General features: G+C 55.6%; 2 protein-coding genes across 2 annotated transcripts in view; one reads left to right on the top strand and one right to left on the bottom strand.

The window, feature by feature from the left end:
• The first annotated feature begins 917 nt into the window (after nucleotides 1–917).
• Nucleotides 918–3,446, top strand: LOC119111548 (SET and MYND domain-containing protein 5-like). Its single transcript, XM_037235360.1, has 6 exons — nucleotides 918–1,003; nucleotides 1,592–1,712; nucleotides 2,274–2,382; nucleotides 2,640–2,768; nucleotides 3,050–3,206; nucleotides 3,415–3,446. Exons 2-6 carry the CDS (start codon nucleotides 1,612–1,614, stop codon nucleotides 3,444–3,446), a joined length of 528 nt encoding a protein of 175 aa, XP_037091255.1. The 5' UTR covers nucleotides 918–1,003; nucleotides 1,592–1,611.
• A 7,754-nt stretch (nucleotides 3,447–11,200) lies between these two features.
• The window catches only part of LOC119112231 (epoxide hydrolase 4), a 6,093-nt gene continuing 1,979 nt past the window's right edge, over nucleotides 11,201–15,314 (bottom strand). Inside the window, exons 2-5 of the mRNA XM_037236326.1 lie at nucleotides 13,276–13,424; nucleotides 12,422–12,629; nucleotides 12,023–12,151; nucleotides 11,201–11,979 (exon numbers count right to left, since the gene is read on the bottom strand). Of these exons, the coding sequence (XP_037092221.1) occupies nucleotides 11,680–11,979; nucleotides 12,023–12,151; nucleotides 12,422–12,629; nucleotides 13,276–13,424 (786 nt within the window). The 3' untranslated portion in view covers nucleotides 11,201–11,679. The remainder of the gene's footprint in view (nucleotides 11,980–12,022; nucleotides 12,152–12,421; nucleotides 12,630–13,275; nucleotides 13,425–15,314) is intronic.

Genomic DNA, 15,314 nt, shown 5'->3' with positions numbered 1-15,314 from the left:
CGTTCATGTACATCTGTGCTTGTTCATTATCGCCACTGTGAAACGACCACTGACCCAGCCGGTGTGTTGTCGCTGGGTAGATTTGTGACTGGTCTACTTGCCTAGCCGTCGTTTAAGTGAAGACATCGGCAAATGTCTATGTGGTACTAAGACTCAGTGCCACCAATCAGATGATACTCTGTGCTGTAATCTGCGCGAGCCCTACGCTTTTCCCATTAATAGCATTGCTTTCAGCTGTACGAAGTGTGGCGCGGCAGGCGGCACCCTTAGGACGTAAATCTGAAAAACCTTCGGGTGGGGTAAAGTTGACTCCCACCCTCCATCCCCACTGAAGCGCGTGCTAAGGAGTGGGGCTCTAGATGCATGGGGACGTGCTCGATTACCGTCTCGGGGACTGTCGTCGGCCTTTTCTCACCAGCTGTAGCTGAGGTAATGCCTTATCGTGATTTACGTGTCATGCGTGTCGTCACTGCATCGGTGAACAGTTGCAACACGTCTGACGAGGCCAGAGGTGTGATGATCGGCGGGTAGGCGCAGGTGTAGCGCTGGATGCCTGACCTGACGTGTGGCTGACTGAGTCGCGGCCGAGCGTTCTGTCACGCTTCACCATTCTGCCGTGGTGTGTGTGGGGACGTGACTGACTGTCCGCTCCACCAGCGGGAGACTGAGCAGGCGCGAGTAATCCTGGACGCTCCCGGCTCTCCTGTCGTGCCGATCTGCCACCTGGCTCCGTCCGTTCATTGCGCGCTCGCAACTTAACGCACGTGTCATGCGTGCGCGCGAGCGTGTCGGTGTGTGCCCCCGCGAGGTGGCTGGTCCCGCTCGGTGAACTGCACGAGACCCGCGCTCTTTCGCCTTGACGCGCGCCGCTGTCTGCGCCAGACCACTGGAGACGGCCGAGGAGAACGCCCGCCGGTTGACAGGCAACAACGCCCTCACACTGCCGCACCCTGAGTGCTGCGGCACCAAGAAGGAATTCGTCGTCGAGTGTCCCACGTGCGACGTGAGTGTCCCCTCTGCGCGGACGAGTGACGCGTTGCAAAATGGAATGAACGGAGGGCAAGGATGGTCAGTTAGTAGTAAGTGGGCTGGTCGTCGTTGAAACGTAGGAAGGGGACGGCCAGGTCCCCCAACGGAGTTCCGCTCCGCGGAGTGGTTCGGAGTTCCGAACCACTGCGGTCAGTGCTGGAGCGTTTGGGATGGCGCGTCTCACAGCTCGCTGCGCCCACGGATGTGTGTGCTGTCGGCTTGAGTTCGTATGCGCGACCGGCCCCCAGCCTGTGCCGTGCCGGGCTGCCGGCGGCCGCCACCGCGAGCTGAGGGTCGTCAGGGTGCCAGTCGCTGTTCTGTCCCTTCCCTTCTCTTTGGTGCGGCCCGCAGAGGCCCGGATCAGCCAGCTTTGAGTGCGTTTGTGTCGGATCAGCCAGCTTTGAGTGCGTTTGTGTCGGATCAGCCAGCTGTGAGTGCGTTTGTGTCGTGGCTAGCCTCGCGCCATGCGTGGTCTGTCGCCGGACGACCGCGGTTTCCCCGGCGGCGCGTCCGGGTGGATCGTCCGCCGGTTGTGGCAGCGCGTGAGCGCGTGTGCGGGCAGGCCAGTTACTGCTGCGAGGCATGTCGCGACGCCGCCTGGAGCCAGTACCACAAGACGTGTGCACGCGCTCCTTCACCAGAGACGCCTCTCACCCGCTGGTCATCCTCCAGGAGACGTGGAAGTGAGTGAGCCGTCCGGGCGCTGGGTGACCGTTTGATGTGGTGGAAGGAGCGCATGCTTCGTTTAACTCTATGTTGTCATTCCGTACGCACTGTTCCACAGCGTTTGACATACGGTAATACCTAAGTTTTTTGTTACTTTGGCACTGCTGCACTGCTGCCATTGCATGCTGCGACATTGCATAGACTACAGTGATGCGCAGCGATAAATTATGTCAAAATTTAAACACCGTGCCGACGCAATCAAGCATTATTCACGTCTTTACGAGCAAAAAAAAAGAAGGTCTCTGGAAGGAAGTGCTGTGAGGATCTATGGGACTTGTGAGGATCAGTGTGGTTATCACTGGGGCTTAACGACGCACTCAGCTGCTGAGGCTATGTGGCGCGCCTGCCTTTCACCCCGGCAGGAAGGGCGGGCACCGCGGGAATCGAACCCCGTACCTCTGGTTTCCCAGACGCGCAGTGGTCAACGCAGACGCGTTAACCTCCACGCCACCGGCACCGTGGGGACGCGTGTCTACGTCACCTTAACGCATTGTGTTGATGGCGATGTCTTGCGGCAGGAAGATGCACTACCCACCGGAGACGGCGTGCATTATGCTGGTGGCCCGCATGCTGGCCACGGTACGGCAAGCGGCCGACACGGAGGGTGCCGTTAACCTCTTCATGCAGGTACGGCGGCCGGGCGGCCACCGTCCCTCAGACCCCACGTTCGCGTCGGGTCAGGGCACGCTGTGGGCGTCCAGGGCTCCACGTGGAAAACACGCGCATAGAATCCACGCCGCGAAATGAAAAACCAAATTGAACTTTGGATGCATGTGGAGAAAACGCACAGGCTAGTGCAGGGCTGTGTTCTGGTCAGCTACTCGCAAGCTACTGCACGGTCGTGGCCAGATCTTCGCCTGACCAGTGTCCGCCGCCTGTTCCAGTTCTGCCACCGCACAGTGAACGAGGAGGAGGAGATAGCGCACAAGATGCTGGGCGTGCAGTTTTCCGACCAGCTGGAAACTCTGCGGAAGCTCATGTCGGACGCGCTGTACACGCCGGACGTCCACCAGGTGAGCTGATGTGCGGAAGCCGACGCTGGAGACGATGGTAACCCGCGCCGAACCCTCAGGCAGTCAGTGCTGTTCCCGCTGAGCGCTCGGCTGGGAGACGAGGGGGGACCGTCCAGACCACTGATGCGTCTCGCCTCCATTGCAGTACCTGGTCGAGCCGCAGCGGGAAGTGCGGCGGAAATGTGGCCCTCGTCTGTACGGCTGGGCACTTGTATGGAGTGACAGTCGGGCTGTGTTGTGTGCTGTCGTCATGTGCTGATCGTGTGCTCATTATGTTTCAGTGGCTAACCCCGGCCGGGTTTCGGAGCCTGATTGCCCTAGTCGGGACGAACGGTCAGGGTGTGGGTACTAGCGCCATCTCTGTTTGGGTTCGGAACTGCACCAGTCTTGATCTGCCGCCTGAGGAGCAAGACAAACTGGACGAGGTCATCAACAGCTGTATGAGGACCTTGAAAAAGGCACGTTTACTACGTTCTGTCGCAGTACACACTGCTTGCTGTGACATTCGTCGACCCTGGCTGCTGCAATGAGGTCGGGTCACGTCCGGGGATGCAGTCACCCGCATCGTTCAACACCATGCATCGCGTATAGAGTCACAGGACGCCATGCACCTTGCACCAGTGAACTGGTGTGCTGCGCCGAGCAGTTGGCCCGTCGCGGGGGCGCGCCGCCAGCTGAGCCCCCCCCCCACCCCCCTCCCCCCTGCCAGAGGCCGGCTGCTTCCTGAACAACGAGGGCTCGGCGTTGTACCCGCTGCAGTCGTCAATGCAACCACAGCTGCACGCCGAATGCCATGCCGGGCTTCCCGTGCGACAACTTCCACCTGGTCATGTCGGCCACGCAGGACATCGCGGCCGGCGAGCAGATCTGTGTCAGCTACCTGGACGAGTGTGCGCTCGAGCGGAGCCGGCACAGCCGCAGCAAGATACTCAGGTCGGTCCCTCGGCCGGCGCCTGGCCGCTCCGCCTGCGCGCGCCTGGCCAGAGGAGCGCCCACAGGGGCCTCAGGTCGGCCACGGCCATTTGGTCCCGGACCACAACCAAACGCTCGTGATTTTCGGTGCTCGGCTTCGCTGGTCACTTGGCTTGAAGCCGAGTGTGAGGCGAGCGGGCTATACACGCACCTGTTGGATGCTTAGGTCGTTCCGAATGTCGTCAGCATTTCTGTAGCGCGTTGTAATGAAACAAGCACGCGTTGCCGGAATAAATAGCTTGATATCGTGCAAGCTGGCGCTTATGGATCTCGTTGGTCATGTCTAGGTTACCAGAACGTCTGTAAGGGATGCTGGGTGAACCAGTGTGTTACGATGATATACGCATTATGCTTGTTGACAAGCCAGGCCAGGCTGGAAGGAAGAAACAACGCCCTGCCGTTCTTTGACCAGAATTGCCTGCGACGGAAATCGACGGCAACATCTTTTTTTACAAAATGTGGTGCATCGTTTGGTGCAGCACAGAATAGCATGCGGGGTTGGTCTATATCGCTGGTGAGAGGGACCACATTGTAGTCGTGTTCCGAATCTCAGGACTGGTTTCGAACGTAGAGACGCCGGCCAGGTATTGCGTCGCTCCCTCGTCGGTTCGCGTGCAATATCTCGCCACTTATGACGGAGATGTCGAATTCACCGCTGAAGCTCAAAAGGATTCATCAGGAATGGGCATTGCTGTCGCTAGGCGCGTTATGAAATGTTTCGGTGCGGTTGGGGCTCGAGAACATATTTTGTATGGCCACGCATTGTCACTCTTTATCGGGGCTTAGACAAAACTTGACCGCCTAGCGCTCTCGCGGTCAGAACTGTGTGGTAGGCGCACCGATTTTTTTTGTATCCGAGGGTCATCGCGCCCTGAGCAAACGGCGTAGTCCAGCTGCCGGCGCGGCCGGCACCAGGCTGACCGTGACCCGCCTTCGCCAGGGGAAACTACCTGTTCAACTGCCAGTGGCGGGCCGGTGTCAGGCGGGAGGCGGACCAGCCGGACGTCACCAGCGAGGAGGAGATGGACGAAGAGGATGAGGACGGGGAGGAGGGGCAGGACGGTCAGGCCTGCTGACGGCACCGGCCCCGCGGCCACTGCCACCAGGGCCGCACGCGGGGTGCCCGCTGACGCCACACGCGGCGCGGCGCCGACGGACCGCCGCGCGCCCACGACGGCCCGCGCACTAGACCCCGCGCTCACGGCGCTAGCGACCCGTGCTGCGGCCGGTGTCGGCAGGGCCACTCCGTGCTACGGCCGGTGTCGGCAGGGCCACTCTGTGCTGCGGGCCGACGTCGGCAGGGCCACTCCGTGCTGCGTCCGATGTTGGCAGGGCCACTCTGTGCTGTGGCCGATGTCGGCAGGGCCACTCGGTGCTGTGGCCGATGTCGGCAGGGCCACTCCGTGCTACGGCCGGTGTCGGCAGGGCCACTCTGTGCTGCGACCAGTATCGGCAAGACCACTCCGTGTCCTAGCTGGTGATGCCGAACACATTGTGATGCGCAACAGCTCTCGGCTGCGGTGAGGTATGGAGCTCGGGACGCTCAGGCGTGACGTGGACCAGTGGGACGCACCTGTTCAGGTGGCTGCGGTCGTTTGGCTCGGAGTCTGGTGGCAGGTTAAGTCGCGACCGAACTGTTTTGGGAGACGTGATTGCGCAATATGTGAGCGCCGCTTCTATCTGTGGATGTTTTTAACATTGTTAGAACGGTTTAAACCTCGCTTGCTGTACCGTGGCCGTGTGTGGCGCAATGTGGGTGTACGTTTGTCACCGATCGGCGCGATCTGCTTGCTTGTTGCCGTGCATCACGTATTCATCGCGTCGCCGCCTGACACAGTGTGGAAACGGGGGCTCGTAGTGCCGTGTCCCTTTTGCTACCGCTGCTCGTTTACGTCGGGCGTCTCGCAGACTTGGGTTGTGCGTGACTTGGCAATACACAGTTCCATTTGTGAGACGGTGGGTGTTGGCATTATGTTAAGCGATGTTGGTTTGTGACACGGGCTGTAGACTTCAATCAGTCGCAGCCTGTCATTGTGTCATCTGCAGTCAGCTGAGCGAGTTACACGCGCTTTGGAAGCTTCCATTTTGTGATGTCTGGTGGGGTTTTGTTTGTGGCATTCCACTTGCCTCACATAGATTCAATAACCAGTTTTCGGTTATTTGAAATGGATGCTATAATAGCGTTACATCCCGGCCAAAAGCTCGCTCTAAGTTTTGTCCGATATGAAATTGATGTGGACTCCGCCTGCCGATATTGACCTGAGTGGAAGGAGGCCAAAGCAGGTGATGTCTTACCAGCCATCGCAACATGGGTCATGCTAAAGGAAATAGAAGCGATGTCGTTCAAATTCCTATGAGGCGATAGATAACACCGTGTTAAAAGAACTAAAATGACACAACCATACATGCTTGACGATCTGAACATGGTGGATATAGACTCCTTTAAAAAAAACTTCCAGATGTCGTGGATTCGAAGACTTCTTTGCTCTCAACACGATTGGTCGAAACTAATTATGGCGAAATTTGTCTCTCTTGGAAACCTGGTGACCTATGGACCAACAAAACTAGGATACGTCATGAAGTGATTTCGTAATCCGTTTTGGAAGAATGTGTTTCAAGCGTGGTTAGAGCTTTCTTCACTATACATTCCAGATCAGCATCAGCTTCTCTCCAGAAAAGTATGGTTTTCGGATCTGACTAAGTTTAACAACACCATACTTAAGGGCTGCGACGATGAAGGACCTAAGATTCTTAGCAGATCTTATTAGCCCGTTATCTGGGGAACTGTACTTAAGGCAGGAGGTGAGAGAGATTTACAACACTCCAATGGCATTCTTGTGCCACGAATCTCTCGTCAGAAGCCTGCCTGCAAATGATTAAGAACTCGAACCATAGGGGATCGATATTGCGCCCAATAATACCTGACCAAATTAGTCCGGCAAATCAAGGTACATCACGATTCGCATATAGGTAGTATGTATGGTATTTCCAGAGTAACAAATAAAACGTTCATTCAATCCCTTCATTTCCACATGATCAACAGGAATAATCTCAACAATTTTTTCCTGTACAGTATTGGTCGATCAGAAAGAAATTGCTGCACATTTTGCTTGTATTCAGTTGAAACATTGATACTATTTATATTGGGATTGTTTGATAACCCAGGATTCCTTCACAGGCGTTGCCACCAAAATATCCGAGAAATTTAGCCCAAGTACTAAGCCTTGACAAGAGGCAGTAGATATTCCCCAATCTTACAAAGCTCGAGTAGCATTAAATTTTTTTTTATAAAATTAGCCAAGCTCACGTATTTATGAGGCGCATCTGAAGAAAGTTCTACCACAATTAAGACATTTCCTAAACCTACTGAAACATGAAGTACAGAAAGAGCGCTGCTCCGCCAAATTATGTAACGAAACGAATAGCTTTAACAACGAGTGGGAAGAGTGGTGATTATGCTACGAATAATGCCCGAAGTCTCACAACCATAAAATTAAAGTGCAGAGCGCGCGCATGCACGGCACAACACAATTCAAACAAATATGCACGTATTCTCTCACACACACACATGCTTCCAAACTACAAACACGCACACCACACACTTGCAGATACATGTACGCATTCATGTCCTTCCTGCACGCACCATTCGCGGTAAATACGCGTGTGTGATCGAGGTGGGAGGTCGCGGTGGCACTCGTTCCAAACCATGCACGCGAAAACTGGACATTGTGGGTTTAATGCGGACCGTGCTGTAGATATTCTTATGTGTGAGAAATTATTTGAAGTGATGTGCCCGTATACATGACAGGCTGCGATGATATGGCAGGTGTGACTGGATATGATTGCCGAATATCATGTGCGATCGATCATTGTACGCATCGTCTTCATGTGATTATTTTGATTGTATGTGATGTGATTTGCGAATAAACTGAAAAAAGGATGCACCACGTGACATCAGCGGGACTCGCTCCCTGCTGGCGGGGCCAGTGATGATCCAGTTTCAGGAGGCGTCGGCGCCGGCGAGCCGGACCAAACAGATCAGATTGTCGCCAGGTACCGAGCGCTGTTCGCTTGTGACACTGCCGGAGCGTCGGAGATGACATCAGTACCACACAGGAGCCGACACTGTCAACTGCGGGACTGGCTGCACACCCGCGTCATGGTCAGCACACTGACCAGCGCGGCAGGACGATTGCCAAGCGGAGCATTGGTGATGTCGCCCAGCTGGTGGATGGTTGATGGACTCTGGGAGCGTGAGAGGCGCAGGAAGTCCTGCTGCAGGAGGCGGGTGCGGTTCTGGGGCCATGTTACCGCGTCATAAACGTCTGCCTCGCAGGCGTCAGTCTTAGAAGATACATATGTGGACTGTCTAGAGGCTCGTGCACACATCACCGAGCGTCTGTAAAGCGAAAGTAGCAGATCCGCGAAAGTCCAACGGAGACCTCAGGACCAAACATGCCTCACGGCAAGCGCGTATGACCGAACTAGAAGTCCGGGGTAGCAGCACCGGCCACACCCACCGTGGTTTTGGCCTGGCCGGAGCGCTGCGCGTGCCATTGCTGGGCCTGCGCCGGGAGCTGCAGTCCTCGGCTGGACCGGCCGAACCGCCTGCGGCGCGGTTCGCAGAGGTGCTGGCTGATTTGGTTGGGCTACTGGCCGCGTGAGGCGCTGCGGTGTTGGCTGGACCGGCTGCTGAGCGGGGTCCGGCAGCGGCGGCCGGAGCGGCTGGCCTCGGAACCGTGGCAGCGCCTAGCCGGGTGGCCGCACGTGATGGCTTCTTACCACCGAAACCGACTCTCGCGTCGAACGTCCCGACTCACAGTCGTCCTGGTCAGCTGATGTAGGTCTTCCTGGCCTGGTCTGGCTGGCCGAGCGACCTGTGCTCTGGACCAAGGCCCCCCCCCCCCCCCTGGACGTTCAGCGGCTTGCCGACGTCGCAGTAGCTCAGATGTAACGTTGAGTCGCTGACCCGACATTTGGCGGAGCCAGTGAGGCAGAGATGTTGGATGGCGCCACAGACGTTGGTGTCGCCATCGAGAGGCATCGGAATCGAGGATAAAAAACAACGTCTGAAGCACTCCTGCTCAGCCTGGCCCCACCAGTCGACCAGAGGACAGCGCGTTGGTAGTGGATACCGGCGACCGGTCTGCTCCGCATGTAATGTAGGCAGTACCGGTGAGAATACCCTGTGTTATTGAGCGCTTGCTCGGACATGCCCGACCATACTGTCACCAAGCTGTTCAACTCGCGGTCAGTCAATACTGGGTTCCAACAATTACGGAGTGCAAGCGCGAGTTCAGGAAAATCCCATCGCAGTTTGGTGGGGGGAAAGAATGGCGTAGTTCACGTATCAGACCCGTCCCGCGCGTATTACATCCGGCATTGTGCGAACGCCAGCGGTGGCCATGTCCGTCGACCAAGACCATCTCAGCTGAATGATGAATAGGCGAACAGCAGCTGCCGCTTGCCAGTACTGACAGCAGAAGGCAAGGCAGCAGCGGCCAGGGCGGCGCTAGTGATACTACTAAGATCGACAGCAGCGGTCGCGGTAGCAACATCAGCAGCTGTGGCTGCGGCAGCAGCAGTGGCCGCAGCTTTAGCTGCAACAGCGGCGGCAGTAGCAGCGGCAGCAACAAGAGCAGCAACCACAGCGGCAGGATTAACAGCTACAGTGGAAGCAGCAACAGCTTCGGTGGCAGCAGCAACTGCAGCAGCAGCAGCAGCGAATGCGGCACCGGCCGAGACGACAGCAGAGGACCCAAGAGCCGTCGGAGCACGGCGCACTGCAATCGTAGCTGTTTGGGTGCTACCAAAGCCGTTGCAGACGGAGACCCGCCGACACAGCGGGACGGAGGCAAGGCCCCGCTGGTGCCCCGAGCTCAGCGTTCCGCGAGTGTTGCCGCATCTCTCTAGCAATGCAGCCGATGTGACCGCCAGCCGGTGGCCATTGTGCAAAGATTGGCCCAACAGCGTCCGATAACATTGGCAGCGATAAGGCCGATAAGCTGGCGTCAGGAGCACGTAAACTCCGCGTAGGGAGCGCGTTTTGGAGGGTTTTCTCATCGTGGAACGACGCGGTATGCATCTGATGCGCGAGCTGATTTGAGTCTTACCAGCAACCAAGCTCTCCTTACCAGAGTCGAGCACATTGCGGCGATTACTTTCTGGTGGCAGCGCGATGGATGTAGGCGCTCCGTCCTGTGCTATGGTGCTGCCACCTTGTGCTGAAGAATTGTCGTCGCCGCAGCGGTGCGGCCATGCTGTCGCGCCGAGACATGAATGTCGTATTTGATGAGGTGTATTGTGATAACCTACGTTTAGTCGTTACCACCATTAGACGGGTATCACCTAGCCATATCACATCCCTGTCGGATGATTAGGGGCTATGCCAGCATGCTACAGATACTGTTCTTTCATCCGACATAGGTACTGTCATGCCATACGAGTACTATCGTGTAACTACCGAGGAAGCAGAACTGTATGCAACCACTTGCGTGGAGCCGAAGATGCTGGTAATGACGCCTCGTGCAGCGGCACCTGTGGTCGTTCTGGGTCATTTCAACCGTGCTCTACCGGTGATTTCATCATTCGTTTCAAAGATGAAATGCTGCAGTTGCTCAACCCACACTGGTAAGTGGCAGCAAAACTCCTGTACGACTATCAGGCACAGTACACACATGAACAGGATGGTGTCACGGCCCATATCTGCAAATGTAGCCGTGCCGCCGGCCCACTCGTTGCAAGCGAGTTGAAGTCGAATAGTGCGTTGCGAGCTTCAGGTGATCCAGGTGCAGTTTCCAGAGGAGTATGTAAACAAAACCAGCTCGGGCATCCACTTCGGAACATTTCTGTGATGAGACCGGAAGAAGTGACGGTGGATCCGGTAAGAAAATGGGAACAAATGTAATTTACACATCGTCTGTTTCATGCAGCACAATGTGTTCAACTTTTTCTACAATATGGAGAGGGGTTGTCCCGGACCGCTCCCTCTGTCCCTCTTTCAAGTGAATCACTCGCCCTTAAAAATGCTGGACGTTGTGGGAAATTGGCGAAGAGCGGGACGACTGTGAATGTCTGCTACTGGGAACGTATTTACAGCGTACTACCGTTTATACTGCATAGAGAGACCCGGAGAACCAAAAGCAGTGCCCTTGGTTTAATAGCACAGAATCGTTTATCAATCTGGATTAACCGCACTGACATTTGTATAGCAATTTTGCGCCCATACTATTGTCGGCAACTTCATTCGCTCGTTTGTGTTCCGGCTCGCTCCCCGCAAGCTTCCCGCTTTTTTAGATCGTCTATGACAACTAAGGCAAGCCACGCCATCTGCTTCATTTCGTCGTTTTACTTCTTGGCTTCTGGAATGCTAAGAAGCCCGCAACCATCCAGCTATCACAAGACCCGCACACGAGTAGGCTGCTGGGGATTTATGCACGCGCCAGTCTGCATGCTCTTCGGTGAAGCGGGCGACGTGGTGCTCCTTTCGGTAATCCAGGCTCCAGCGTCTGGAATAGCCATCCTGACCTATACCATTGCTAAATCCTAACGTCAGTTGGGTTCAGTTGCGTCAGCCTGCGTCAGCTGACTATATGAAAAGGAACAAGCTCCTACATGGCTTGATTCTTTGGCGTGAAAACGTCGCCCCAGACGCTACACCATTGCACTCGCTACGACGCACACACGCACATCTGCAAACGTAACTCCAAGCCTGCGATCAGCCGGAGTCTGGCGCAGAGCCTGACGTCACCCAAAGCCTGACGCACTGGTCACTCCTCTTGAATAAACACATCATCCGGAGCCTAACACAGTGGTGACTCCTCCTCAATGGCATCACCCAGAGCCTAAAGCAGCAGTCACTCCTGAATAAACGCATTACCAGAGCCTGGCGCAGCAGTCACTCTTTAATAAACGCATCGCCCGGAGCCTGACACAGCGCTCACTCCTTCTGAATAAACTCCCTGATGTGCCCGTTCACCTCCTGAGGGTACTCCATCATGACCCAGTGAGAAGCCTCGGGCAAGAAGCGCACCGTGAACCGGTCGGCGTAGCGCGCGGACATGGTGGCCAGCACCGGACTCAGCGCCTTGTCTCGCTCCCCCCAGACGACCAACAGCGGGCAGATGATGCGGGGCGACTCGATGGGTGACTGAGTAAAACTGAAGTTCGCTCGGTAGTAGTCGATCGGGGGAGTGAGCGCGCCCGGCTCGCCGAAGGTGTACTTGAAGGCGTCGATCAGCTCCTGCGGGTAATGGTGCTGCACGGCCTTGTTCTCGGTGAACATGCGCTCCAGTGCGGCTGAAGTCGTTCAACGACATGACCGTCTCTGGCAGCCAGGGCAGCTGGAACATGAAGACGTACCACGACCGGAACAGCTGGTTCCACGACGTTCGCAGCAGAGTCTGGATCGCCTGCGGCAACGGTGGTCGAGTCGGGTTCGTCGTTCAGCGCCGTTTTATTTCTCCTACCGCGGTAGCCGAAAGCTGCATTTGTAAGGCGCGGTCAGCTGAATGCGCCAGGAACTTCGCGTGAGCACGCGATCATAGCTGCTGGCTATCATCCTGCCCGTTAATCAAGCAGCTAGTGGCACACAACACGTGACTGGCGGTGGCACCCCATCCCCCCCCCCCCCCGGCCCCAGCCCAGACTGACGCCTCTCCGCTCGGCAGTGCAGCGCTCACCGCCCGGTGCGGGGCATTCAGGATGATAAGCTTGTCCACGACGGTGGGCCGCAGCTCGGCCACACGGTAGGCGACGATGCCGCCCCAGTCGTGGCCAATCAGGACGCAGCCAGTCCGACCCAGCGCCAGCACCAGCTGCGATACGTCCTCGGCCAGCAGGTCCACTGCATACCGGTCCCGGCCGGCCGGCCTGTCCGACTGGCCGTAGCTGCGGGGTCGGCCAGGCGCGAGGTCAGGGAGCGAGGGCGCCGAGCAGGAGCAGGAGACGTGCGACTGCTTGGCCTACCCGGCCAGGTCAGGCCGGCAGGAGAACGAAAACGCCGGGCAGGAGTCGGAGACGCGCCGCTGCCCGACCTGCCCGGCCAGGTCAGGCCGGCCGGGCTCGCCAGTCGTCCCGGCCTCTTGCCTGCTGTCGCTTGTCGCCGCATCCTAACACGCCCAGTGACCAGCCGGGCGCACCATCGGATGCCTGGTGGAGTACTCAGCGCGAGCGGCTGCCAGCTCTCCCCAGCAACCCGGCGGATGCGGGCGGAGAGGCACAGGGCGGACAACGGCTTAAAACACTACAGCTGCCAAACCCGCCAGCTACGCACGGCCCGGCCCTGAACGCTATTGGCTTTGCTTGTTGCCATAAGAACCTAGTGTCACCGTTAGTCAGCACTGACAATGCCGAAACGTCAGGTGTTCAAGGTTTTTTTCGGCCCCATCTGTTAAACAAACGATGACGCCGGGAATAGGCAGGGTGCTTGTCGTTTCAGATCGTCAAGATATCATGTACTTGTGCTGATATTGCAAAAGTTTGTAACAACGGCAATGATGCATTGATGCATTCGTCGACCTACATAACTACCTACCCCCTGAGGTCGACGGCAACCACCCAGTAGTCCTTGGCCAGGTCCTTGAGCTGATAGTGCCAGCAGTACCAGAAGGCGGGGAAGCCGTGCACCAGCACCAGCAGCGGTTTACTCTTGTCACCGTTCTCCACGTAGTGCAGCCGGATGCCCTGCAAAGTGGCATCAAATGATATCATCCTAGAGGACGGGGGGAAACGGCATAGTGCACGACACATGAGTCTTACGAAGTATTGAAGTATGCACGTTTTCACTCCCAAATCCTGCATCGCATTTTCTCCGTATTAGATAATGGTGCAATCAGAAATGCGTTAAAAACGGAAGACTTTTTCACGAGAGCCAACTGCATGGCACTTGTCGGAACACAATGAGCCAGTGCACAAACGATAAATTCACGCGTGCAGGGAGGTGAGGTACAAATGTGGCAAAATGTTTGCATCATGGGCTAGTGGAAAATACGGCCAATCCTGCAGTGCATGAACCCACACACGTATCAATGCATAGCACCATTGCTGTGAATCTGCCCTAGTGGATGCCGTCAGGACAGCCTAAGCCCGTCCAACGGTCAGTCCACACAAGCAGCCATTGAGCATCGCCGAAAACGTTGCATGCGATGCAACATGGCGAGCTTAACACCGCGTCTTGCTTCATATTTGGCACATGGGGATTTAGATTTCCGGCGGTGCAGTTCGATTGTCGAAAATGAGGTCAGAAATAAGCACCAGAGGAAACGAATCATATATTAGGCCTTGACAGGCCTGATGCTGATCGGCCATCGATCCGAGATCTGTAGTGCGCCGACCTCTCCCCAAACACTTCCTGTCGATGATCCATGAATTTAGCCTACCGGTGCTCTGCTGGAGCGTGTATGCGACCGATTTGCAGGGCTCAGCGGTCGGGGAAATGCAGTCGGTGCCGCGGTTGCTATACTGGTAAAAGGCGGACGTGGGACCAGTTCATTTTTAACAGTGCCAACACTTCTGAATAGCATTTCGAAAGGCCGGCGTGCGGAGACCGCCGGTTTGGTGTAGCCAAGCCAAAACTGATGTCAGACGACGGCAGTCAAACCATGTGACCATATCCCTAGCAACCGGATTCGCTTTTGGAATATTTTGCCTGCAAAGCTACGACGGATGCACTTTTGCAGGGCCAGAGAAAACAGCAATGGAAATCAAGCCTTTGATGGTGTATGTGTTAAAAACGAACATGTCGGACTCAGCCAAGCCTGCTTTGATGATGACGATGTGATGATGATGATGATGATGATGATGATGATGGTGGTGGTGGTGGTGGTGGTGGTGGTGTTGATGGTGGTGGTGGTGGTGATGATGATAAATAATAATAATAATAATAATAGTTAAAGTGAAAGTGATGATGATTGTGGCGGTGATGATAGTGGTAGCGGTGGATATGATGATGGTGATAATTATAAGCATTATTATTATTATTATTATTATTATCATTATTATTATTATTATTATTATTGTCATTTGGGCTTCAGGGCGCGCCGAAAAGCCCCCTGTGACGCATCCATGTTAAAAAGCAAGAAGATTGTCATGATCCAGCGAAGGACATCGGGACTGGGTACTCGACTCCAACTAGACGAGAAATCGGCGTTGTCTTTCGAACCGGGCGAAGCTGAAACGGCATATCACACCAAACAACGCCATCTATCCGAACAACGTTATGAATCATTTGCATGTCAGGGTATCCATCATATTCCAGCTTGATCACATAATCCTGGTCTTCCCTCTTCCCCGATCTCAGAGACATGGCCACATTCATTTCAACAGGGTTCGCTTTTGGGACTAATTTGCCTGCAAACCTACGAATAAGGCACTTCCACGTGGGCATCGATTCAATTTTCATCAGCAATCTCCCCAACGGCCTTTTTCCGATCAATAAAATTGTTCTTCTCCGATTTTCCCACGATCGCTGGCAATCATTGTATGGTCCTTAGCTAACCGCTGTGTCGGAGTGTGCAATATGCATGTGTGATATGCATGTGTGATATGCATGTGCATGCAATATGTGGGTATGAT

Source organism: Pollicipes pollicipes, unplaced genomic scaffold (genome assembly GCF_011947565.3).
Source record: "Pollicipes pollicipes isolate AB1234 unplaced genomic scaffold, Ppol_2.1 Scaffold_7261;HRSCAF=8764_pilon_pilon_pilon, whole genome shotgun sequence".
Taxonomy (NCBI): Eukaryota; Metazoa; Arthropoda; class Thecostraca; order Pollicipedomorpha; family Pollicipedidae; genus Pollicipes; species Pollicipes pollicipes.
This window is presented reverse-complemented; position numbering and strand designations above follow the sequence as displayed.

Bases quoted from the DNA above. Each gene is read 5' to 3' on its own strand.
- LOC119111548 (XM_037235360.1), top strand. From the start codon at position 1,612: ATGTCGCGACGCCGCCTGGAGCCAGTACCACAAGACGTGTGCACGCGC. The intron at 2,383-2,639 runs GTACGGCGGCCG...CGCCTGTTCCAG, and splicing joins CCGTTAACCTCTTCATGCAG to TTCTGCCACCGCACAGTGAA. The intron at 2,769-3,049 runs GTGAGCTGATGT...ATTATGTTTCAG, and splicing joins ACACGCCGGACGTCCACCAG to TGGCTAACCCCGGCCGGGTT.